General features: G+C 43.7%; 2 protein-coding genes across 3 annotated transcripts in view; one reads left to right on the forward strand and one right to left on the reverse strand.

Annotated features, from left to right (window-relative positions):
- Positions 1–4667: 4667 nt before the first annotated feature.
- On the reverse strand, positions 4668–11204 carry RP9 (RP9 pre-mRNA splicing factor). The gene is made up of 6 exons (XM_075418653.1): positions 11002–11204; positions 9452–9482; positions 8511–8640; positions 8104–8195; positions 6644–6705; positions 4668–5505 (listed from the first exon to the last, which is right to left on the reverse strand). The coding sequence occupies exons 1-6, from the start codon at positions 11202–11204 to the stop codon at positions 5274–5276; spliced, it is 750 nt and encodes a 249-aa protein (XP_075274768.1). The 3' UTR covers positions 4668–5273.
- Positions 11205–11501: 297 nt separating this feature from the next.
- The window catches only part of FKBP9 (FKBP prolyl isomerase 9), a 33750-nt gene continuing 18039 nt past the window's right edge, over positions 11502–27212 (forward strand). The window contains exons 1-2 of one of the 2 annotated variants that reach the window (XM_075418655.1): positions 11502–11604; positions 12253–12415. Coding sequence is in view for 1 of the 2 variants with exons in the window: in XM_075418654.1 (XP_075274769.1) it covers positions 26094–26347 (254 nt within the window). In the remaining variant the exon portion in view is untranslated. Of the gene's footprint in view, positions 11605–12252; positions 12416–26093; positions 26348–27212 lie in introns of those variants that run through there. The other variant, XM_075418654.1, reaches the window with a different exon arrangement.

Below are 27212 nucleotides of genomic sequence, written 5' to 3' on the forward strand. Positions count from 1 at the left end.
ATTAAAGGTGGGGGGGAGGGATGGACAGACAAGACTTGTCTTCTGCCTCCTCTTCCAATGTTCTTGCTCTCTGTGCCCTAGAGTAGCCTACATAGATAAAAGTAGCATTTCTTGTGACTGCATTCAAGTTTTGTGCCTATCTATTAGTAGTTTGACCAGTAACTGAGGTTATGCTATTTTCCCTGCAGTGGGGAGTATTGAGGTTTCCCTACTCAACTTATCCTTGATCTTTTTATTATTTCTAGTAGCACTTGCTTACGTTAAAGCACTACAGTAATGACAGCCTTTATCTCAAGCTGTTAGGGGAAAGGACCCACTTCAACATTGTGATGCCAAGGTTTTATTTCCTCTCTACCCTAAGCACTGCAAGAAAATAAGAAATACAAATTCTTCTTTTAGCTTTTGTGCTGCACAAAACTTCTGTTGCATCAGAACCTCAGAATAAAATGAGGGAGAGAATTATTTCAAGCGTGGAGCTTTTTAATGCTCTGGCAAATATAACACTGCTGCTCTTGGATACCTAATACAGGAATGTGCTGCTCTAAGAGGGAGGGGGATAGACTTTATTCTGATGGGGAGAATAAGTGGTAGAATCTCTTCACCCTGAAGACTGCAAGTGATGACCTAAGAGTAATCCTCAGCTATAACTGACCTCTTAGGTAAGGATTGACTTCTTTTTCCCTGAACTTGAGTGTAGCTTTGGGAATGAATACGAAGCCAATTCTGCTGGCATGTAATTGTTTGTCTTTTGCTGTTTGTCTGATAAAGAAATATTCATGACCTCACAGTAGCCATTCCTGAAAATAAAAGTGCCATGTAAATCTTTCACAGGTACTCCCAAGATCATGCTAGTCATCCTTTCACAGGTCTTGCACTAGTTAATATGTTTTCTACTTGGGTGTAAGAATCAGTTGAGGGCCGGGTGATTCTAGCTCCCAAGAAGATGCAAGAGTAGCAGCAGGAGTGTTTAGATAGCTCTTTGTTGAAAACAAATGCTATTTTAAACTAATTGCTTAAAACTTTGTAGTGTGCCCATGCTATGGGATCCACACCCACGCTTAGAGTAGTATGTATGAATGTTCTAGTGCTCCAGAAATAATTATTACATAACGGTATATGTGGTCTACTCTGCTCTGACAGTATTAGTCCTGTGACCTTAAAACTAAATCTTCTACTTGTTTTTTTTTCCTTCACTCAGCAGCATGGATGATTTCTGGACTGCATCTTAAATCAACTGGCTTAAACTGTTTTTAACATTCTAGTGGGCAAAATGGTCATGCTCCAGAAAGGCTGTGAAATACAGCCTCCGTTTTGAAAGGCTGTGAATTTAAGTCCATGTTCTTTTCATTTGGCCAGGCCACCAGCCACAGTGGCATCTCATTTAATTTTACAGATACGTGTCAATTTGTTACCACTGAAGCTAGATTGCCCAGTGATGAGTAACTGTGGTGCTGGCAGTATTGTAAGTGTGTAACTGTAGCAGCATTGCAATGCCTCTGAAGTTTTCATATGCTTCCTGCAGCATCTACTGAGGAGCAGCTGAAGAATCTATTCGCTTCTTGGCACACCAGTAACAAACTTTTGAGGCCTCTGAGACTGCCGTACTGGGAGTGTTGTTTGGACAGAGTTGCTGTCTGTGACTCAGAATTTCTGAATCATTATTTGTAGCTAACTAAAACTTCTGTTGCAAAGTGGGTGTGGTATAATCACTGAAGTGGAGCTAGTGGTTTGTGTTGGCTTGCTAGGTTTTAATTCTATATTTTAATTTGCTGTCTGTGTGGCATAAGCTCTCCCTTTTACAATGTCCCATCTTCTTTTCTGTCTTATGTTGGAAAAAAATAATTACAGGTCTTTCTATTAAAATAAAACAATGGAAGACAGGAGGCAATGGCAAAAACTGCTCATTGCATGCTAACTATAGGCATACCAAGCAAAAACAAATGCACCACTTAAGAGTCCTCACACTCCCTGACCGACTCGCTGCCACCAGCCATCTCTGTCAACAAGACTATAAACCCCAAGTAACTTCATGGCCAAAGAAATCAGACAGAGGTCAGTATTTTTGCTGAAGTAATCTTTCTGAGAAGAATGGTTCAGAGTATTAAGATAATCAGATCTGGGAGCTGAAGACCTGTTCAGCTGTATTGCTTATGAGGGATGTTGTAGCTGCATTTCACACGATTCATGGGACTATACAATTATGCTATTACTACCACTCAGGTTTCAACAGAACTTTTAAATGGAAATAAATGTGTACAAAGAAGGCAAGGATTGATAGTGGGGGGAAAAAGAGTTTTGAAGAAAAGCATAAATAGTCCAATGGCTAAGATTTAAAAAGTAAGGCTAATTAGTCTTAAGACCTATAGCTTTCTATCCTGCTTTCTGGATTTAATTCTACATAGAATCATCTTCCATTAGTATACCTGGGTGTTGGTATTTATCTCTAGTCTATGTATTTCTAAAAGACATAGAATGTCCTAAATGCTAGCTTTGGCACTGTTTAAAATGCTAAATGATGAAATCACCTGGGCTTCTTGGCACTCTAGCACTGGCTGCCAGTCAGTACTACTTGAAATATTACTCTACTGAAACTGTTAGCTTTAATTCTGAAACTGGCTCTATTTTTGAGCTTCAGTAGAGAATTAATGAAATCTTTATATATGGGATATGATAGAGATCTATAAAACTGGTAATGATATGGGGAAATTAATAGGAATCAGTTGTTCACATGCCTTCCTGTACAAGAACTAGAGTGTATGAAACTAAACTAATAGGGAACAGTCTGAAAGCAAATGATATTTTTTCACTAAATATTAATTAATCTTCAGAGTTCCTTGTTGAAGGAAATTGTGACGTTTACAAGAAGTGACTGGATGTGGGGTGGGGAATACATCCAAGGCTACTAAAATATAGCCTATAATTCAAAGTACCCGCACTACAAGCAGTACAGGCTGAGACAGCATTTTGGTGAAATAACAGAAATAACGCCACTAGAGTTTGCACTGCTCTGTTGTGTAGACACCCACTTTTGACCATCGGCAAAAAAAGATACTTACTGGGTTAAAAAGACCTTTAGTCTTGTACAGAACAGTGATTTGGTATCTCAAAACAAACTTTTAAATTGCATTTTATGTAAGTTAGAGAATGGTCTATTACAGTATTTTTCTAGATTGTTCAAACAGTAAACCCTGGTAGGTAAAATGGGAAGGACCCATTAACAAGGAATGGGATGACAGACTAAGGAAAAACTGAGTTTGCTTTTTTTAACTAAACTTCAGAAAAAATCTTCAATGACAAAAGCTAAAGTAACTGCAGAGATCTTTAGGTTAGCTCTGCTCTAGACAAACTTGAGTGAGAATTCTCTTGCAATGCATCAGGTGAATACTAGCTGCAGCTTCCAGCATCTGTCCAACAATCACCAGTGCTATAAACACATGGATCTTCTCGACACCAAATGGGGCAATACACAGAACCAGGCCATGGTAAATCTCCTCATGCTATTTCAGCTGTTAAATCTTTTTTTCTGGTGAAAGAGCCAGGAGCTTTGAATTTGTTGATGGTGATGTTGATACAGGGAACTATCAGCAGTCACCAGCAAATCCCATCACAGGGAGATTTGCTAAATAATATTGGAGGATAAAACACAACTCCACATTTAAGCTCTGGGAATAAGACAAAGAATCTTTTTGTAAGTAGGCCTTGACTACCTTGTTTTTCCCCAGAACATACTGTGAATGACTGGCAAGGAATGGGGGTTTATTTGAACTAAATGACTCCTAGACTTACAGAAGGGAAAAAACACATTTTAATGTATATTTTCCCCTGTCCTTTTTTTCCAAAGCTCTCGGGAGAAAAAAAAAAAGTCTTAAATGCACTTTTGTTTATGGTTCCTTGATTTCAATGTTAATGCTCACTCTACTACTATCATACTTTACTGTGCTTTTTTCAATATAAATGTAAGCACAGAGACTAAGTTCTTGAAAGTCCTTCCTACTCCTTTCAAAACAAATCTATTTTTCTTTCTCCTTTTGCAGAGTACCAATATACATTATCTAGGTCCTCAAATTACAGCTTTGTACCACTGTACCTTGATGTTTCAAAAAGAGATGCTTACTCTAATACAGTTTATAGCTAGCTTACTGTTGCTAGTCAAGTCTGCCTTGCAAGATTATTTAAAAGAAAGTGTGGTCAGTCCACAAGGTCAACTAATTACACAAAACTTTCCCTTCTTCCTGCTTACAAGTCCTTCACTACTGTTCTGTAGCTTATATGCATATAGTTGAAAACTATTCTGAAAGCTTTACTCATTCATATTCTTGTGGTATGATTCATAAAACACTATACAAAATAATTTTAGTAAACATCAAAAAAGTTGGAGTTCACTTCCCCCAGCCTTTTTAAAAGGGAAAAAAAAATTCAAATGTATCAAAACAACTGATACTGAAGTGTATGTAGAAATTAATCTTTTTCATTTCTAACATGAAAACCCCCTTTTTTAATAACTAAAATCACTACCTCTTTACAGTAAAGTTGAACATCTAATATTGTTACACTTGGCTCCCACTCCTATGGTTTTGAGAGCATTTAGGTACTGCAGAACTGTGCATATTAATGGTGGTGATGTTGAGATTTTGCTACACAAAAAAAAAGTCTTGCTGACACTGCAGTTTTGTTTTAAAGTAAATCTCCTTGATTAACTTTTTCCCCCCTTCAGCAGTGCTCTTTATTTCCTTAGCTGCCAGTACCAGGACAAGTACAATGAACTTCAGCACATAGGCGGTATGCAGAGAAAAAAATTACAGTACAACTTGCTTTTTGTAAGCACTGTCAGTGAAATGTTAGTGCTCTGCATGGTGCAAACTGCAATCCTGTTACAATGAGGCATTGTATGTAATAAAATAACTTCATGGAGAAAAGACACTTCAATACAGTCTGCTGAATTCCACAGATTTGTCAGCGATACCTTGGTAGTCACCGCTGCTAAGTCGCGTGCAGCAACGCAGAGGCCCAATCTGACTGGGACGGATGACCTTTTGCACGGGTTTTAAAGTATAAAGATATGGTTGATTGAGTATTGTTCAATGCAGCTCTCTTCCTTCTGGCTGCAGCACTGCAGAGGGGCAGAAGAGGACATCCACTGTAGGATGCTGTGTGTATCCATCTGTATGCTCTGAGTTGAATAAAGCCCTTTCTGGTAGTTTCCTCCTCATTCTTTGGATCTTTCCTTCCAGTTCACAAGTAAAGGTCAATGAGCACGCAGCAGGTGACTGCCATCAGTCAGATTCTGACTTCTCATTAGATTTAGATGATTTACGCTTTCTCTTTTTCTTCTTCTTCTTTTCTTTTTTCTTCTTTTCCTTCTTTCTCTTTCTTTTCTTGTGTTTATCTCTACATTCTGAGGAAGTGGAGCTGCTGCCATCTTCATCATCCTCATCGCTGTCATCACTGTTATCATCATCATCTTCTGAGGTAGAGTCCTCCAGGAGCTGCTTCAGTTGCTGTATCCTGAGTTTAAAAAATGTGAGTAAGAATCCTTTCTAGCTCTTCTCTACCTGTAATAATTTCTTCAAGCTTTCATCCATTTCCTTCCTAGCTTGAGCCATGGAAGCTGCATGCAAAGGGCAGGGGAACACTTCGTCTTTTGCTGAATTACACTCTCGTTACAGTTTTCAGACTGATAAAAGCAACCTCTTTTGAGACGAGCAGACGGTCTGCTTTCAGGCACTTTCCATCCCACGCGGTATCAGACAGACTAGCTTATTGGCCAATATTTATGTGTGCAAAACAATGAGGCACCAGCTGTCACCAGACCACCATAAGAAGTTCTATGCTTATCCACACACAGATGCATACTGGGATTACGATATTACAAAATTCCTTTCCCTGCCAATACAGAGATGTCAGTGAAGCTGACAGAGTAGGCTCTGCTTTAGATGCAGAGGTATTTTTGACAGGCACTCTTCCTTTGAACCTTCATGGATTACTGGCAAATGGGGATAAACTGTTTATTTTACTGTTGTTTTCAGTATGCTCTCCAAGGCTCTGCTGCTTTTTTTTTTTTCTTAAAAGAAAAACAAACAAAAAAAAAGGCAACACACCCACAGCAGCAGTACTACTCTATGGGCTACCTATAGTTTGTTCAGTTACCTCATTGATGCAGGTTAAGTAAAAACGCATTACAGAACTCTGCTGCTTTATATATTGAATAATGACCTCACATGAGGAACAACATCGGGTGCCTGGAACTAGCTGTTGAAATCCATCCCTTCATCTCTACTGAAGGCACTCTGATGTACCAAATTTTAAAAAACATATCAGTGAAGTCAGTGAAAGAAGAAAAAAAATTTAAAATCTTTTTCTAGGCCTAAACAAAAAATAAACTCAAGTATCTGAACATTCTGACATTTAAACCTTTTGGGAAAAAATATAGAAGCTAATAGAATTAAAGAGGTAGCAAGTACTAATGAGTGATTATTGAGAAGGTAGAAATGTATTAGTGTCTGCCAACATAAAGAAACTGCCATAAAAAAAAAAGTCTGGAGCTGGTAAGCGCAGCTTATATCAAAATTTCACCTATACATTAGTATCCTATTATCAAAATGAAAACCAAATTTAAAGCAGTTTACTACAGAAACAGACTTACCTCATTTCTTTTTCATGACGTTTGTTTTCCCTTATTATATCGTACATTGGATCTTCATGTGCCTTTAAAGTGGTAAAGAAAAGTATTTATTACTCACTGTTGTATTTCTTAAAAAAATAAACTAATGCAAGAGGCTTTTATCAAAATATGAAATATATTTAGTGAGCTGTTAATTCACAAGCATAATCTCAGATTTAACATCATCAATCTGAATTGTTTGTTGTTTTTTTTTTTTTACTTTAGGAAAAGCTTATCTAGTTACTTCACTAATGAAGGGGACTCTGCTTAGGCATACTACCTCTCTCCCTCTCCCACCACAGTTAAGTAAGAAAACCCCACAGATATATTATAGGAATAGCTAGACACAGAAGGAATACTTAAGCTCAAAATAACAAGCAGTGTCCTTACAGCGTATTTTAAAAACTTGGATACAAACGCACAGGAATATAAGAGCAAGGAATATTAGACAAAAGGTTAATGTAGTTGCCCTAATATGCTATGCGCTACCATTATTGGTTCTTAAATCAGTTAGTTTTAAATTAAACAGGCATTGCAGCAAAAGATTGTCGTGAAGGAAGTCAGCAAATAAACCTTGCAGACATTTAAGGTGAGTTCATGCCATGCAACAATGCAGCAAAAAGATGGGGTGACTATTTCTGTTGCAAGATTCAGCAAATTAGTTCAACAGAGAGAAGATATCAGACGCTGACCAGAGGGGGGAATTAAAATGTCAGTAGCAAATGAAAGGTGCTGGGAATACACCATGAAGGGCAACAGTTTGATGCAACAGAGAAGCAGCCTGAGGAAAAATGAAGAATAGAGGCAATCTGGTCATGGGAGAGGGCTAAAAATACTCTTTGCAGTAGCATTCTGATTGGATACAGTAAGTCCAGCTTGCATTTTTTCAAGGACAGAAATGAAGACATAAGATATGAAGTGACGAGAGCTTGAAATACAGTTTAACAATGTAGAGCAACAAGAAAAATTAAAGAGGTCACGCAGAAAGAATCAGCAGAACTGAGATGTTGCCTCACGTAGCAAGAGATCAGACTTGTAGGCAATGACTGGATTACAGACCTAGACAACAGGCTTCACGATGCAGTTGTTCAGTGAGAGCGGAAGGCTTGAAGCAGCTGTAATGTGGGCAGCTCAAGCTTGACTAAACATTTTAATCACAAAAACTGAATATAATGATTGAAACAGGTTCTTGAAGATTTCCAATTTAAATGTAAAAATTACTAATTTTCCTCTCGAAGAGTAGATTTTCTGCAAAGTAGTCAAACATCCAACCACATCTGCAGCTTTTTCTTTATTAGGAGATTTTCAGCATCTACATTATACTAGAGACAGAGGAAAAGTCCTTAATAAAGCATCATCTAACAGGCTTCTCTTCACTTGCATGGTTATGCATCATCAATATTAAAAAATACAAGTAATAATACTACAGAATTTGTACTCACTACTCTAAATTGTTCCAATTTCTGATTGCCTTTAATAAAGAATGGGCATTCTTTATCTCCTGTTCTGTGTCCATAACGTTTACACCTCCAACCTTAAAAAAAAGAAGCAGCCGTGAATTGCACCTCTGAGCCAGATCAAAAGAGGAGGAAAAAAAACAACCAAACATATTTATGGAAAATATTTTCAATTTGCTGAAACAAATAAATGGATACAAGTATTATGTCAATAAACGTAACATCCATAAAATCCATTTTATTACAGTCTTCAACGTACTGGTTGCTTTTATATCAATATGATGCCAATCTACCTGGACCTTGTCATCTGTCCACCAGACATTCTGCCCTCCCCCAGGGTAAACGGATGGCTATATGAAGGTCCAATGACATCTGGAATATTTTCAGCTTACACTGCATGACTTTGACTTCTTTTCCCAAAGGCATCCAAAGCCCTTTTGTTGGGGCATGTGCCAGGAATTCTCGTGCACTTTCATTGCCGGGTACATCAGGTATGCAGTCTTCTGGTTTTGTTTCATTCTCCTACAGAAAAAGATAAGGACAATAAAAAACCACGTTTTTTAAAAAACTTTGTAAAAATTAATACTCCAAGTGTGCAGGCCTTCACTTAATATGGAACCTATTTGCCCTGCAACATTTCTTTTTCTTGTAACACACAAAGGATCCAAAATACCTGACCTTTTTAAGAGCATTAAGCAATTTTCTTTTTCCCCCCCTCACCCTTGAATTTTCCAGTCTGAACTTTATTGTCGTATTAATTCCATTCCTTCTCATTTACTTTAGTAATTTATTTTAAAAAAGAATATAAATGAAAACTTAACAGACAGAGACTTCTTTTTTCTCTTCCTGCTAACACGACATAACATTTAAAAACAGCCTTTACAACACAGAGCACTATTTTTTAGGTTAAAAGCACTAGGTTATGGCTTAGGTATACAAATTTGGAAAAAGCAACAATCATTATGAAAGTATTTTTAGACAATTATTTGAGCATAACCAATGGAGAAGAATTCTGAAAAGATGTCATTCAAAGTGAAAGTCTGCTTCACCATAAATGACTCCCTCCTCTATCTGCACTATAAATACTGCATTAAGTGTGCTTGCTAAGAGGTGATGAAAGAACTGGTATCGTCCTCTTACTCTGGGCATTTCACTCAGGATTCATCAAGTCAAAGAGGCTGGCTTGTAACTGAGGAGCTCCGAGTTTTTCCCTGGAAGCACCTACTTCTCTCTGTAATTTATATAGGTAACGTACACAAGATAAACAGCTAAAACGCAAGTTGTGTGAAAATCCCTCGTAATGCTAAGAATTTACTGCAATAAATTTACCAACCTTAATTAGCCCCGGGGGAGGTTTCTCATAGCTGAAAAGCAATAGAAATAGTGTTACTCTGCAGCTGAGCACAGCCAAATAAATTGAGAAAATACAGTATTTCAATGACATAGACTTTAAACCTTCACCTTATCTTTTCCCTTAAATATTACTAATCAATAATCATTAAGAACTACAGCAGAACATGGATATGTGGATGTAAGCAGATTGTGGCACAGCGTTTGTCATCTCACCACACGCCTCTCCTGCAACCATCCTCCAGATTCATATTCTCGTGGGGGAACAACTACTTTCACTGCGCTGCTTTCCAATGGCTGCGTGCTACATCCAATTCAGCTTTAGTCACCACGAAGGCACAATTCTCTCCTCTTTTTCTGCAGCACCCTTCCCCAACACCTAATCCAAATTTCTTTACTTCAGCCCCGCTGAATCGCAGACGTGCTCAGCCGAAAATGTCGAGTCAGGCTGTTCCTCACACCTAGCTTCGCCAGCCAAACCTAGCACGTAAGAATAATATCTTCTTCTCCCTGTCTGTTAAACCTCAAGACAGAACCTTACTGACCGAAGTACCATCTTTTCTGCAGCATTTCTCTGGAGTTAGCAGTAGCTACAGAATTTATCAAAACCCAAACAGCAAGCGGGCGCCACGCTGAGCACAGCAACCGAGAAAGTGCACGTGCTTAGCAGTTCCATGCCAAGGCGCTATGAAATGGTCTTTATGACCATAGCTTTAGGAGTGCCGTTTAGTTCATCTTATAACAAACAGACTGAAAAGGAAAAAAATCACGTTCTTGTGAACCTTCTGATGTTCTTATTCCATCAAACCCCTTTCAACACCATGAACCCTTTACAGCAGTGCGGGCTGCTGACGGGAGCCATCAGGCAGATCTCAAACCTTTCTACCTTAATTTTATCTTTTTTTTTTAATCCACTCTTTTCAGTGGTGCCCAGCGACAGGACAAGGGGCAACGGGCACAAACTGAAGTATAGGAAGTTCCATCTGAACATGAGGAAGAACTTCTTCCCTCTGAGGGTGACGGACCACTGGCACAGGCTGCCCAGGGAGGTTGTGGAGTCTCCTTCTCTGGAGATATTCAAGCCCCACCTGGACAAGGTCCTGTGCAGCCTGCTGTAGGTGACCCTGCTTCGGCAGGGGGGTTGGGCTGGGTGACCCACAGAGGTCCCTTCCAACCCCGAACATTCTGGGATTCCGTGAGTGGAAATCGGCTGAACAACCTCTGCTTCCACGCTGCAGTTCCCAGACTCCGAGCAACCTGGAAGAGCCCCGTTTTTTTCCTCCCCCAGAAAATACAGCCGCCGAGCAGCGCTGGAAGCGGCCCTGGCGCCGCTGCTCCCGCGCAGAAACGGGGCGGGAGCGGCCGCTGCGGGAAGGGAACGGGCCGCTGTCTCCCGCGGGGCCACCGGCAGAGTAACCACCCCCCCCCCCCACAACCCGGCACTGGAAACGAGCCCCGAACGCCGGCGGGGCCCGCTCAGAGCGGGTCGGCCAGGCGGGAGCCCCGGGCAGCCTCCCCTCCTCCGCCGCTCACAAGGACTCCAGGTGCTGGAGCTTTTGGAGCTGCTGCGCCTCCTGCCTCTTCCGCTTCCTCTCATGCCGGCCCTGGGTCCGCCCGCCGCTCGCCGCCGGCTCCGGGTGGCTCCTGGGCCGCGCCTGGCTGCCCCTCGCCGCTTCCTCCTCCTCCGCCCCCCCCTCCTCCTCCTCCTCCTGCCCCCTTCGCGCCCTGTGGGACATCGGCGCGGCGGGCAGAGCCGCGGCGGACAGCGAGGCCGCGGCCACGCCCCCTCCCTCTCCCTTCCCCGCCTTCCGCGCTGCCACTTCCTCCGGCGGCGGGGCCGGGCTGGGCAGCGCCCCCTCCGCCCGCCGCTGCGGTGTGCCCCGTCCCCGCTCGGCCCCGCTGCAGGGCGCTGCTGCCCGAGGCGCTGAGGCACTGCGGGAGCCGTTATTAAAAAAACCCCAAACACCTCAGCGCCAGAAGCATCCACGCACCGGGGCTGAGGCGGGGCGCGGGTGGGCACACGGCGGGGCGCTGGCCGTGAGGCGCTGGGGAGCGGGCGGCCCAGGCAGGAGGGGCAAGGGCCCGGGCCGGCAGCGAGCGGGCCGCGGCCCGCACCCAGGCCTCGGGGCTGGTGAGGTACGCGTCGGTCGATCTTTCTGGAGCAGGATGAGGAATGGAGGAAGGCAGAGCCCAGATCGCCGCTTCAGCCTCACGCTGAAGGCCGAGGGGACGGGAGATGTCTGGGGCTGCCTCAAGAGCTGGGTGAAACGCAAAAAGTCCAGCTTAGAGGGAAGTCCAGGAGCTGAAGGTGATTTGAAGTGGTCACCTTAGCGCTTCAGAAGTGCCCCTCAGAGGCAAAGGGTGCTGTCTGCTGTTCATTACTGTCACTGCGCTCTGGGCTTCTGACGTACAAGAACATGAAAACAGTCATTAAAAAACTTACCTTTTACAAGGGAAATACCAATCTTAGGGTTTATTTAACAATGTAATTTCATTAAGCAAGCACTACTTTAATATTATTTTAGGTTCTACTGGGTAAAACCTTACTTATTTGGGATGAAAGATCGTGTGTCTCATTTCTCACTTGCATTCAGCTAAGTTGCTGCCTTTGTAACTACAGATTCTGGGAAACTGGTTTTGTCCCGTTAATTGTGTCATAGTCTTTTGCAAGGATTCAGTGCTTATTTTAAGGTTTAAAAAAAAAACAAAACCTAGCATTTGCATGTCCTGCCACTAATACATAATCTTGATGAAGATTTTTATTTCACACACCAAATTTTATAGGTTTATTGGCACTGGAAAGAATGCAGCAGCCGTTTTACCACAAAAGAAGACTCAGCAGCAAAGCGACATAATCTTGCAGATGTACTTCTCAAAAAAAACAACTTCTGCCCTTCAGAAACTAATTCTGACATATCCATCTGGCTGAGATGTCGTGAGGTGGCACGTAAGTTGTGCGAGAACCCTTTTCGTTCATGGGGCTGTAGTTAGTGTATGTATTTTGGTTAGCTGTGGGCCTTTTTTGAGTTTTATTAGTAGCCTTTCTTTGGACCTAATCTGAGAAGTGGCCGAGTTGCTGCCATCCCTTGATAATGGCAGATCACAGCAGTTGACCCGAGGTGCAAAACTCAATAAAGACCTCTTGTCTAAGGGCTCAGAGGCAAAATCAGTTTATTTGCTAAGCTAAGTATCCGTGTGTCTGTGCATAGTATGAGGCAAATGCAAGGTAATGTGATTTAAGGTAATCCACTATGGAGCACGTTAAGCAGATGACTTGATGTTTGCTGGAGGCTAAGAGATTTGCCGCTGTGACACTGCTGGTGTGTGGTAACACATCAAATCCCAGCTGATCCCTTACATGGTCATGTATCTTCAAGCAACAAGTGAGGAAGGAGAAATGTTCTGAGGTGTCGCAATTACATTTAAAATGTCTGAAAGAACTTGTGAGACACAGTATCAATTTTTTACTCTATTTAGAGAAATGGCAATAGGTACTAGAAGTTAAGTACCAGCTGGGCTGATGCCTGCTAAATAGAGACTTTATTTTGGCACCAGACTCAGGTGATATAATGGACTTTTTTAGCCCCCCTTTCATTCCAGTGTTATTTTGCTATTGTCAAGTGCCTTTTTACTTCACATTTTCAAACCAGATAATTAATTAATAACCAGTTAGTTAATTAACCTAGTTAATTTTAAGGTGGAGAGTTTCCAGTTTATGAATGGTATTCTGTGGGAGGGATGTGTGCAATAGCAAAAGAGACAGGATTTATCCGGAAACCCGACCAGTCTTGCTTTCATACACCCTTGGCTGTCCTAGCTTGGCTGAAGTAAGAAGAGATCTGCCAGTTTGGAGCAGGTAAGGGCCTGGCTTAGATGACCTCAGATTCAATGACTTCAGCCTTGACAGAGTAATTGTCGCGAATTCGGGAACTAAGCGCATAGTCTCAACAGAAGGGTGGGGTTGCGAGTGGAGGTAGAAGGACAGACCATGGTATATTAACCTCTTCTGATCGTTAAGTCAATGAGAGCTTGGCTGCGTCCTTTGCATCCTGGTGGCTTGTATATCCAGGCACAAATTTCTGAGCAGATCAGGGCATTTGTGTAATATTCTTTACTGCAGCAACTTAATGGGGCACACAAAAGGTAAAATTAGATAGGTATATAGATAGGTATATAAACCTGCTTGGCCACAGTGGTTTAAATGTATTCTTTCTTTGGTTTGATACGAATAATTTTCTAATGCATTTCCTCATCTGTCTTAGAAATGAACTTTATCACTTTATTACCCAGCTCAGAAGTACCTAGCTGCGAGGTCAGACTTTTTTACCCCCCATTTTTAAGAGAAGGAGATTATTTAAAGCTGTAGGTAGCTTCGAAGTTTCTTTTTCCTCCTTTGCTGAGAAAAGCCCTAGATTCCTGTGACTGTTGCATGCTTACCCCAGAAGACAATTGCTTTCATACCAGGCCTTAGGAAAGATTGAAACAAATTGAATTGTGAAGAAGGAGGGAGTAGAAAAAGTGTAATGGTTATTTTCAGTTCTGTTTATTCTGGAGCAAAGATCCTCAGTATCTGTAATTTGCTTAAATCAGTTTTATTTAAAGGGTTTATGTTAGCTGAGGATCTGGTTCCTTTACTTAGCAAGTTATTTGTTTTAAGTTGGTTTGGGGTTTTTTTCCACTTTATTTGAATGTAGTTCTTCAAACATTTCAAGAAGTTAATATCTGGGCAAACGTTGTCTTACTGCAAGAGCTGACTGTCACAGTGCTGTAATTCCAGCTTCACCAAAACATCGAAGCAGAAACATTTATTGCTGCCACAATGTGAAGTATCTGAAAGGCCTGTATGTTTCGTAATATCCACTACAACTTTATTTTTGTTATAAACAACTGAATGTTTCAACTGCAAGTGATAATACTGGGACGAAATTAATTTGCAGCGATGTCATCCGATGAGCATCAGTCTGCCTGTGAGCGTGTAACCCTGGCGGAATGCCAGCCAATCTGTTTTTCTCCATTTTTGGCTGGCAGGAGCTTTGGGCCAGGATCTGTTTCTGATTACGTGTCAGATATTACGCACAGGAGAGGAATCCAGAACCCGTATTAGGCTCCTTGGGAAGTTAAGCACCTCCTAAGGGATCCAGAAGAAGCAGCAGGCTGAGCAGAGTACAGTCTAAATCCAGCATGGCCAGCCCATGGCTGCCTGAAGCTAGCCAGTAGGAGACATTCAGAATAGAGTAAGTCTAATATCTGGGCTGTTTCTAACCTCAGGAAAGACTACCTCAGAACATCAATGGCACTTCTAACCACTTGGGAACCTCATCTGTGAAAGGAGGTGCTGACATCCTTTCTCACAGAGAAATGAAAAGTTTTGTCTGAAGTGGTAGTGCTGCTGATTTCTCTTGTATACTAGTTTACCATGAGAGACTTGGATTCAGTTCCCTGCTCAGTCTAGGTATTCAGTGATGGTGGCTTCTGTCTCACCAAGAAAAAATACCCGAACCATCAGGCTAATGGCCGTGCTGGTGGGCCCCACCCGCCATTCATGTTCCACTCTTTGGAAGCAGCAGAGGAAAGAATTTGAGGTTTATGGGTGAGAAGGACAAATGTGTTTGAACTCGGCTGTGAGTACACTAAGAGGGGTGCCCATCCTAACACTGGAAACTGTACTTATTTCTGTAAGATACAAAACCAACGCTTTAAGCAGGCAGGGGCCAGAGCCCAGTTCTCTCTCAATTAGCACCATTGCACCAGGTGGCAATATTGTGCTCCTACTTCCCGCTTCTCAGATCATCTCATGTTTACAATGGCGCTGCTCAGCAGTGAAAAGTGGTCCTACACACCTGATCCTTTAATGTGGTGTTTACTGCCATACGTCATCACATAAAGGAAGTGAGGGAGCAAACGTCTGAAAGAACATGGTGGCCACAGCTGCGTTTTGTACGGTCCTGATCCTGTCAGTGTTTAAGACTGTAAATGTCTACAGGGGCAAACCTTTAGGAAAGCTGGGCAGAAGAATATCAAAGTTTTGGATCCCAGCCAAGCACAGGTAGGAACTAAGCATTGCATTGTTTGTTTCTGTAAAGACTAGGTTGCTACCCAGGATATTAGAAAATGTGCCCTTGCAGGAAAGCTTTACAGCTAATCAAGGAAGCGTCTTTGGAAATTGCTGTTGGACAGCAGTTGAGTGAAGTGATTTCAACTGCTGCTTTAATTTGAAGTCCTTTTGTAAAGGCTACACCCCATTTTAAGCATTCAAGTCATCTTATTGGATTTATCCCAAAGACTGATAAGCTGGTACTTACAAGAGGAACGATAGTCTCTCTTTTTGTAAATTCTGCCCTCCAAGCCTCTGGTCGTTGACTGCATGGATGGACTCCCTCCATCTTACTGTGGTGATACTGCTTTATTGATTACTTCGAGTTTGTAGTGATAAAGTCATCCATTCCATCAGATGTGTAATACTTACCATCTCTTCAAGCCACCACTCAGTGAAAATAATCTATCTTTGATCTTTCTTCACTATTTTAACTAACTTAAGACTTCAGAGACGTGAAATCACTCAATAACTCACCTTTTTCACGAGTTTTCACCCTTTGCTTTCTGGTCTTTATAAATATATACAAATAACTGTAGGTAGTCCCAGCTATTTTGTGCTAAGTACCATTGACATTATTTCAAGAACGAGTCTCTATTTGATGGGCGTGTATTTCTGTAGTACACTGTTGATACAGCATTGTATCTCTGGGTATACATGGTGTCTCTTCTGTTAATAGAAGGCCCCAAGTACATCATTACCGATGCAGAGCTTTATGTAGCCTTCAAGGGACTTTGCCTTAGTGAGGACTGAGCACATCTGGGAACTATGTGAGTAGCAGGAGCACTCAGATGCTAACGACACATTATATAGCAATAGTAAGGAAGGGAGATTTTGGCTGACAACCCTCGGACAGCCTCCCAACTTCTTACAAAACATACCATCCTCTGTGGGATCGCTTGTGCCCGAGCTGAGTGGGCAGGACTTTGGTTTCATAAGAAACAGCCAGATGCAATGAAATCTGTAATTCTCTATTTTTCTATTTTGGACAGATGAGAGGCTGAGTCAGGATTGCTGCAATCTGAGCCCCTTATTAGAGGGATGATAATTATTCCAGATTGGATGCTCCTCATGTATTAAGTCTATGTATCTATATTGCTGCTTAACCCCTAATTGTTATAGTCTTACTGTCATCACAGTTGGCAGGAGTTTCGCTACTGACTTAGTAGGGATCAAGGCTAGATTCTTTGTCTGGTAGCCAGGTTTTTTTCACAGCTGCAGGAAATTCCTCCTTCCGAGCTTTGGCTATATTCTTAAATCAGTGATCAATTTGCAAGAACTTTTCCCTTGGAAAAGCAGATTCCTTTACTGAATTTTGCCTCCATAATGTAGTGACTGATAGAACAGTTCCCATTTAAACAATGCGCGGCATTTCTAAAATAGGCAAATTCAGATTCAGTGCCAGCGTCTGCCCTTGATACGTCCTGCTCTGAGTTGCCAGCTTTCCAGGGGAACATTGGTTCAGTTGCCTAGAAAGGCTCCGGTGTTTATTAATGGGTCAGAGAAACTACAGAAACAAACTGATGAAAAATACAATCTAAAAAGTTTAAAGCAAGGATTCTTGGTTCTGCTTCCCGCCTCTATTAAACAGGAAGATCACAGAATCACAGAATCACAGAATTGTAGGGGTTGGAAGGGACCTCTGTGGGTCATCTAGTCCAACCCTCCTGCCGAAGCAGGGTCACCTACAGCAAGCTGCACAGGACCTTGTCCAGGCGGGTCTTGAATATCTCCAGAGAAGGAGACTCCACAACCTCCCTGGGCAGCCTGTTCCAGTGCTCTGTCACCCTCAGAGGGAAGAAGTTCTTCCTCATGTTCAGATGGAACTTCCTGTGCCTCAGTTTGTGCCCGTTGCCCCTTGTCCTGTCACTGGGCACCACTGAAAACAGCTTCGCCCCATCCTCCTGACACCCACCCTTCAGATATTTGTAAGCATTTATTAGGTCCCATCGCAGCCTTCTCTTCTTCAGGCTGAACAAGCCCAGTTCCCTCAGCTTCTCCTCGTAGGGGAGATGTTCCAGTCCCCTCATCATCCTCGTAGCCCTCCGCTGGACTCTCTCCAGTAGCTCTTCATCTTTCTTGAACTGGGGAGCCCAGAACTGGACACAGTACTCTAGATGAGGCCTCGCTAGGGCAGTGTAGAGGGGAAGGAGAACCTCCCTCGTCCTGCTGACCACACTCTTCTTGATGCTTGACTTTCTCTTGTTAAAATAGCTGATCTGTTAGTTCCATGCGAGACAGCTGTTCCCACTTAACCGTAGTTGTTTCAAAACTATCCAAAGTTCGCAGCTCTTTAAGCTTAACAGACTTCCCATATGTCAAGCTACTGAGAGCTTCTTTCTAGATAACTGAAAAATGAATGGAAACTCACAGTTCTAGACCTTCTTCTTTCCCTGCCCCTCTCAAGGGAGTGACAGAGAAAGACCAGTGTAGCAGTGGTACAGCAATGAAGCAAGGATTAGTTGAGTAAGTTGACCCACGAATGTGTCTAAAGGAATGAGAAAGGAATTCTGGTGTTAGACAGAATGCCACAGACACAAAAACAATGTTTTCCAATGGTGGGCTAGGTGCCTCTATGTTTTAATTCCATTATGCTAGTTTGCTATGAATGACATCCAGCAATACTCCCTCATAGCTACTTTTGCTTGGAAATTACTGTCATCTATAGTTATATAGGTATAGAACTGGAAGGATAAATATATCATTACAGATAGAGAAAACACATTCCTTCCTAGTCCAGTCTGTATCTAGGCAGATTCATGCATGGACTATGCTCCTATCTGTCACTTGTGGGGTGTGTAAAAAAAATGAATTTGGCATCCTCTAATAGGGCTTTCTCCTGCCAGTCTTGCACAGTGCTCTTTCATCTTGCTTGAATAAACTAAGAAATGAGAGGTGTTCTGCCCAGTTATAAAGTAATTTTAATAATATACCAGTGATACTGCCAAAACAAGTAGATGTTGGCTAAAGGTGGTTAGGCTGTATTAATAAAACATTAGTTAAATTATCTGGAAACCACAGCTTAAAGGCTAGGGGGAGAAAAACAGGGTGTTTGGGACCTCCCGAAATACAAGCACAAGATAAAAGTGGAGGCCTTGAAAATTCAGGCACAGAGCAGTAACAGAGGCCTCAGGACTGTAGACACAAACCACACACTGTCAACCACAGGTCACTAAAGAAATGAGGCCTTAGAAGGTGAGTCAGTGATTTTTGTGGGTTAACAAATAGAACAAAGAACAAGTCTGCAGCATAGGTAAAACCTAGAACATGTAGTAAACTGAGATATAACACAGAACTGTGAGCCAACAAAGAAAGAACAAGTTAATAGACTCTTAGCAAGCATAAAAATGACCCCAAGCAGTCTTAAAGTGAGGAGAAAGAAATGCACAATGTCATTCTCCTCCCGGCAAAGAGGAAGAAGAAGTCATAAATATTAGCACTGTAATAATAGCAAGCAACTTGGGATGCTGACAACTTACTATAACCAGCTTTTGCCTTTTCTAAAGAACACCACTGTTACTGACTTCTGAGCCCAGTAGAAGGGTGAACACAATACTAAAAAAAGGCATAGATAATATTAAGTTTGTGTATAGTAGTTTTAATTACATTGTTATTGAATGAGCTTCAATAATTGGCTAATATGGACTGTATGTCTTAGCATGATTGTAACCAGACTAATAATAACTCTTTCATTTCTTAAGGTTGCAGTTCTTGGGTTTATGCTTATGGAGTGTTCCTTTAGCCCGCACAGATTGCATGGGATGTTTGGTCTGGACCCCAAGCATCAGGACAGGCAGTTAAAACTTGGGTGCAACAATTGGTGGAGAAGGCAGGCAACAAACAGTTTGACTTGTGCTACAGCGGCCCAGCAAAACAGGAATGGGATCAGAATGTGCTCAGCACTCAGTATGATCGTCCCAGCTCTATGCAAACACCTAAAGGTAGTTGTGTGATGTGAAAGCACCCAGTTTTGTAAGCCTGGGCCTAAAACTGTCATTTAGTACACAGTTATGCAGTTAATATCCTATGAGTCCATGTGAATCTGCTTCCAAAAGAATGCTGAAATCTCTAGCAGAAGTGAAGTGTTAGGATTCCATGTCTGAATACATGACTTTTTCTCTCTCAAGATGCAAAATGTAAATAAAAATTCATGTAAGAGTTACTAAGCACTTACTAAATAGATGAGAAGATTGCAGTGGTCTTCTTGCACTGGACCCCTGATAAGCACCTGCTTTAATGCTTACATACAGCAATAAGCACCAGTGAGCACTATTCTGTCACACCTATGCACTACGGGCAGTTCCCAGGGGACTCACATATAAATATTAATGATGGAGGGGAAAAATGACAGGGTGTCCTGTTTCCAGTCCGCTTAGGCAGTGGCCGCTGGCAGCGGCAGCGCTGCTATGCGGAGAAGCGACTGGCCTGACTTGCCTGTTTTCGGATCACCTCTGGAAATAATCCTTTTACCCCAGACAGGCAAGTGGTGTGCTCATTTCAAAATGCCGTCTGGTTTTACTTCTGATAGAACAGATACCCTTACATTTCAGGAAAGTTTGCATGGTTTATTTAGTGCCAAGCTGTTTGCGGAGGAACTGTTTCCTCTTCTCCTCCCAACACATACGGCTTCCAGAAGGCATTTTATAGGCAAAAGGCTATAGGCAGGGGATGGGTGGATGTGGGGGTGGGGGATAGACTGGAGCTTGGATAAAAGGGTTCTGTCTTTCTGGGCAGGAGTCGTAGTCCACACCTAATTTACAAACCAACTTAATTAAGGCAGCTTTGTTTAAAAGAATGTTGGAACAAAATATTATTATTTTTAAGTATAGAGCTGCAACAGTTCTACCAGAGTGCAGATCAGGCGTGATAAAATTTAGGCATGATAAATTAGTTACGCCATTGAGACCATTTCCTTTTCAGACCTTAGTGTCTGTTCTACTTCTTGAGAAACTGTTTAGTCTTCAAATAAATGTGTAATGCTTCTGCGCTCCCTTTTGACTGAGTGAAGAACCTTTCTATAGGCAAACTATCAGCAATTTTTGGATTATATTTGTTTTTAAGGCATTGAAGAAAACCAGCAGTATCATTGTTGCAGGAGTCACTCATTTCTGCAAAGTCTGGGCAACACGGTTTTGAGATTGTGCATGCTGCATTTGAAAGTTCAATGAGACTCGCAGTTTCACAAATTTTGCATGGCAGAAGGCTGCAGTTTAGCTCACAGGTTTTCTGCTTTTTTCTTTTTTTTTGGTGCGCGGTCTCCTAGATCATTTCCGTTGCAGATGCAAACCCCTGCTCGTTGGGAATTTAGGCTAATGTACAGCAGGCTTCCTTACCGGTTGTGCACAAGCCTATAGAAATCCACAGACTGAAAAACCATGGCTTAACCACATGTATCCTTTGTCAGGAATATCCCAGTCTTTCTGCAGCTTAGTATAAGCACTCCGTTGCTTCAAAACCATTCTCTGACTTTGGGTACCTGCGATATATTTTGAATATGCTTTAGTTCACAGGAGTTTCAGTCAGCAGTCAACTGTAAGCTATCTTTCTGTATGGCTGTTGGGAGCTACTGCCTCATCTCTGGTGGCCATGGGCTTTTGTAAGTGCAGTCTAACCTGTGTCCGTCAAAGTGAGCCGGGTTTGCTCAATCAGTTGGATAATAATTTAGCATGGCACATTTGGAATGATAGGCTGACCAGGACTAATAAAGACAGCTCTGTTGGTGTATCTCCAACAGGGGAGTTGCTGGGTACCTGGGGGCTAGTAAGACTTTCTCCTGGCACTGAGGGGTCTGGAAGAGGGTACTGGTTCACAGCGTTAATATAATTAAATTATGTGTAACTAATAGAATTTATATTAAAATATTTTGGGTACAAAGCGCTGTTTCAGGTTCGAGGTGCTCTGAATTTCAGTGGTGCCCAGTGACAGGACAAGGGGCAACGGGCACAAACTGAAGCATAGGAAGTTCCACCTGAACATGAGGAAGAACTTCTTCCCTCTGAGGGTGACGGAGCACTGGCACAGGCTGCCCAGGGAGGCTGTGGAGTCTCCTTCTCTGGAGATATTCAAGCCCCACCTGGACAAGGTCCTGTGCAGCCTGCTGTAGGTGACCCTGTTTCGGCAGGGGGGTTGGACTAGATGACCCACAGAGGTCCCTTCCAACCCCTACCATTCTGTGATTCTGTGAATTTATCATGCAGCTGCATAAAATAAAAAGAGTATTTGTTCAAAATGCTGTTTACTAAAACCAGTACTTAGTGAGACTGTTTTATGGATATAGTTTAGCCATATTTAATACTCAAAACCAGTGTTGGTGCACTGGGGTTCTGTGTTTTTTTCATAGTATCTGAAGATCTCTATGAACTTGACAGATCTTTGAAGGAGAAATTAACTTTGAGTTCTAATTGGGGTTTTTATTTGCCTTACTTGATATTCAGCTCAGCAGAAAGAGCATTATGGTTCTTTCACATTAGTTGTAACCCAAAACTATTCTCTAAAGAGCTTCTTAGGAGTTTGAAAGAGAGGGTCTACCGAGGTGAACAGCTGTGGAACACCGCATAAGATAAAAATAATTCAGTGTCCCTTCACACAATCCCCCTGTCAATTATAGAGACAAAACCAGCAATACACTGTGATCTTTCTGAATGTTACCAACCGATTAAAAGCAGATTGATATTTTTTGAAATTGGATTTTATATCAGTTCAAGCTGTGTTTCCCATTACTCTCACTTTTTTACTTCTAGTATCTGAGTTGTCTCTAAATTTGCCTGCCGTAATTTCAAGGTATCTGCAAGCTACAGCATTTGACATACTCTTTCTAAGAAAAAAAAAAAGGACTACCTCTGTTTTTCTTGATCTATAATTGATAGAGTATTTAGAAAACATTGCAAATCCACCCTGTATTTTTCTGTCTTGGTATGGTAACTTTTTAGAAAACTTCCATATCAAAATACAATACATAGTTCAGGCATCCAGGCACTGAAATCTTCCAGCCTGTAATCTTAGCTGTATGATGGGTAATTGAGAACAGTTAGTGGTTAAGTACTGGCTAAGTCCAACAGCTACTCAGCAGAATATTTCACTAGTCACAACCTCTCCTATGTTTATGTGACCGAATGTGTTGCAAACATTTTAATTTACATTAGACCCACCATCTCGTGACTGCCTGGCGCTTGGCTTCAGGCGCATTCCAAGGAGCGGAAGAGCATCTGAAGTTACACAGGAGCGGTGTCTTTCCTACCTCAGACTCAAGCTGAGGCTTTATTTCTTTTTTGCATATATTAAATTAATATAAATTAATTTTTATGTGAAATGAGTCATCAGCATGCTCCTCAGCTTTCTTCAGTGCTTCTGAGACATGATTTGTACCAGCAGTGTGTGAAGGAATTTTTATATCTACCTTCTTGCCACTTGAGCTCTTGAATTTCTTCTCTGTGTGACGAGCTTAAATAGTAATGCTGCTGTGACACACAGGTAGAATGAGAGCTGGCATTTGACTTCCTTGCCCTTCAAAAGACTTGGGAACAGCACTGAATCCTTGAGATGTATTTTAGTTTGATACAACGTAGCCCAAATCTAGAACTGCAGTCCCTTGCACAGTACATGCAGCACACAGCATCCTCCAAAAGCAGATGCAAAGGCATGAATTCCAGCTCCTTAGTTCTCAGTTAATGTCTGACCTGTGACATTCCTGGAAGCTAAGTTCTCAGAGAGAGAATGGAGCTTAGCTGTACTTGGTTTGAAGTCTGGGAAGGATAATTGTCCCTGCAGGACTAGCTGCTCTAGGCGCTTTATGCATGTCAGTGCTTATCTCCTGGCTCACGCTGTGTTAGTCATTGCTGTGTTTGGGTTGACTGAAGAGCAGGAGATCTGATAGCCATCGGCATGCCCAAAATGCGGAATTAATAAGTGTTAATTATAAATAAGAATTTGTATTGTGTGTGTCTGTGCTTTGACAAATTAGAAAAACATTAAAAATGACATTTCTAAGGAAAACTGGACAGCTTTTGCATTCTGCTACCCTTGTGCTCCCTGAACAAGACTGAGGATAGAAAGCAACCGCAGCTGCCTGGCTGGCAACTATGTCGATCTCTCCATGTGCTTATGGAGAGGTGCATCAGCTACGGGGAGAATGGAGCGGGGGCATGAAGCGTGCAGGTTTGGTAACACAGAATGGACATGTGCCTCTGTTAGTAGTGAATAAAACTGGTAACACTTATAGCAGTCTTGAGGCAATGGTAATTACATCGAAAGTGGAGATCTGTTATTGACAGAGGTGATGAATAACAAGTACAAAACTGCATAAATAGCAAGAATCCAAGGAATTGTTTTGAAAACATAGAACTTCTTAAATAAATGGGCATAAATAAAGCCTGTGTCATCACTGCCTGGCAAAAAGAACTGCCAAATGTAGGGTAAGCTTTATCTTCGTTTTGGTTGTATCAACATACTGCAATGGTGAACTATGAGTTCTCATTAAGAAAACAAAGTGTGTCCATGCAAACCAACATCAAAATAAGCTATTTAAATCTAGGCAACTGCCAGACAATTTACACAGCTTGTTTAAAGGATGCTTCGCAGGGCTGATTGGGAACGCCCAGCGTGACTTGTTGGAAGGAGGACGTGATTTGTAACCGCAAATCTGGTTATCGTTAAACAGCTGCCCGAGTTGCTAACTTTTTTCACTGGTTAGGTCGTCAAGCGGCAGCCATTTCCTAGCAGTATGTCAATATTAAACAAGGGCGTTTTTGAAGGCACTTTAAAAACATTTGATCTGGCTGCGTCCCTGCTGTGGCTGGGGCGATCCAGCTGGGTGGCGGATGCAGAAAGCGTGGGGAGCTGGGCCCGCGAGCTGTCACCTTCCCAAGCGCGGAGCTCAGGCATTTGTGGGCACACAGCTGCCCTGGTTTCAGTGGTTTCTTTTCACAAGTGGTCCACCCGAGTGTGGGTTGTGCTGCTTTAATAATTTATCGATAACAAAATCTTATTATCGGTGTTTCTTAAATAAATGACATTCCTAGGTGTGCCTGTATTTCCAGCCACTTGCCCCAAACCTGCTGCCATAAAATTCCCTCCGTTTTCACAAATGTTGTATTATTTAACTTAATCTTTCTCAAGGTTTGATGCTTCACACGCAGGTACTTAGCTTTTCCATGCTTCTTCACTGAAACCAGTTAGAATAACTGAGAACAAACCTAAGTTCCTCCTCACTGGTGTGTGCAAGATCAATGAGAGAGGAAAAGGGGATAGCTGGACGACTGGGGCAGTGATGCATCTCAGACACCGGTGCCTTACTGGGTGCTTGGCGGGTCATTTTTTTCAGTGTCATTTGCAAAGTTTCCCTGACAGGTTGTTGCAAATACCTGTGACAGCGCACCAACGTGTGTCTTTGGAGTTTCAATCTAAAATAGAACATTTGTGATGTTGTTTGAAGCACAAATACAGGCTGGGCGGAGAATGGATTGAGAGCAGCCCTGCAGAGAAGGACTTGGGGGTGCTGGTGGATGAAAAGCTGGGCATGACCCAGCAATGTGCGCTTGCAGCCCAGAAAACCAACCGTATCCCAGGCTGCACCGAAAGCAGCATGGCCAGCAGGACGAGGGCGGGGATTCTGCCCCTCTGCTCCACTCTGGTGAGACCCCACCCGGAGCCCTATGTCCAGCTCTGGAGCCCCCAGCACAGGAAAGACATTGACCTGTTGGAGCGGGGTCAGAGCAGGGACACAGAGATGATCCAAGGGCTGGAGCACCTCTCCTGTGAGGACAGACTGAGAGAGCTGGGGCTGTTCTGCCTGGAGAAGGCTGCGGGGAGACCTTAGAGCAGCCTTCCAGTACCCAAAGGGGCCTACAAGAAAGCTGGAGAGGGACTTTTTACAAGAGCACGTGGTGACAGGACAAGGGGTAATGGCTTTAAGCTGAAAGAGGGTAGATTTGGATTAGATATAAGGAAGAAATTCTTCACCATGAGGGTGGTGAGGCACTGGCACAGGTTGCCCAGAGAAGCTGTGGCTGCCGCCTCCCTGGCAGTGTTCAAGGCAGGGTTCGATGGAGCTCTGAGCAACCTGGTCCGGTGGAAAGTGTCCCTGCCCATGGCGGGGGGTCGGAACCAGATGATCTTTAGGGTCCTTTCCAGCCCACACCATCCTGCGGTGGGCTTTTCAATTCCCGGGTGTTGGCAGTCAGGCAGGGAGCGCGCTGCGGTGCGAGCACCGTTCCGACAAGCCGCGGTGCGGGGCTTCGCCGGGGGGCCTCCAGCCCGCCCCGGGTTCGGGACCCGGCACCGCTCCGAACCGCCCGCCGCTCTGCGGGCCGGGAGAGCGGGGCCGGGGCCGGCGCCACGTCGCACCGCCGCCCCCTCGCCGGCCCGGGCAGCGGGGACGGACGCGCGGGGGCGGGGGGAGCGCTTCATCCACGTCTGCAAGTCTGCAGCGGCGGGAGGAGGAGCGGGAGGGCCGGGGCGGGCGCCCCGCTCTCCCTCGTCCGTCCGTCCCCCCGCCGCCTGTCGCGCCCGGCGGCTGCCCCGCTCGCAGCCCTCCATGGCGGGGCCGGCGGCCGTGCGGCGGCGGGGCCCGGGCTGCGGCGCGCTGCTGCTGCTGCCGGCGCTGCTGGTGAGCTGGGCCGCCTGCCAGGCGCCGCCGGTGCCCTCCGCCGAGCCCCCCCGCGACGCCGACCGCCTCCGCGTCGAGCGGCGCTTCGTCCCCGAGAGCTGCCCGCGGGCCGTGCGGCCCGGAGACTTCGTGCGCTACCACTACCTCGGCGCCTTCCCCGACGGGACCCGCTTCGACTCCAGGTCTGCCGCGGGGCCTGGCGTGCAGCCCCCCCCGCCCCCGGGGTCTGGTTGTGGGGGTGCTCTCTGGGGAGGGGACACCCCACGAAGGTGTTCCTTCGGGCGTTCGGAGATGGCGACGCTGGGTGGAGGCCGTGGTTGAGGTTTGGTCCGGGTCCCGCTGCTCCTGGTCATGGCCGCGGCCCGCGAGCGCTTTCGGGGTGACCGGTCGCAAGCGGGGTGGTGGCGATGCCGTGCGAGCAAGAGCACGGGGCAGAGGGCTGGGTGGTGGCTGCTGAGGACCGGAGGCAAGGCCTCAGCGGTGGCCGGGTCCAGTTCGCAGCAGTTTACGTGCCCGGATGGATCCTCACCACGTTCCTCCGGTGGCTTCTCCAAGGCGCAGACCAGGAGGTTTCTGCTCCGAGAGATGAGAAGACCGCGAGGATATTCAGGTTCCCTGGTAAACGGGAGCACATAGGATACCGCAGTCAGTCGCAGTATTCGGTGATTTCCTGCCGATTTCTTTCTGCATGTTTCCTAAGTCTTCTCTAGGCTCAAACCTACTAGGACGCAAACATTTCTGAATCGTTGTCTTTACCAGAAATACAAGAATTATCAGACTGTGCTTATATAGCTTTTGGATAAGTTACTCTTGAATAAATGTGACCTATGCACAGTGCAGCGTCTGGCTGCTTTCCTGCTGTTATTTTGGGATCAGGAAGCCTAAACAGCGGGATCGGGATGTTGTGAAGGATGCTGGTGCTGCTGACGGCTTCTTTGTTTTTTCTTGCTTCATTCATTGCCAGCGATCAAAGTATTACTCGGAAGGAAAAAGCAAAATGTATTTTCAGTAATCTTGGTAATCTTCCTCGTACTTCAAGGAAAATCT

Source organism: Opisthocomus hoazin, chromosome 4 (genome assembly GCF_030867145.1).
Source record: "Opisthocomus hoazin isolate bOpiHoa1 chromosome 4, bOpiHoa1.hap1, whole genome shotgun sequence".
Lineage (NCBI taxonomy): Eukaryota > Metazoa > Chordata > Aves > Opisthocomiformes > Opisthocomidae > Opisthocomus > Opisthocomus hoazin.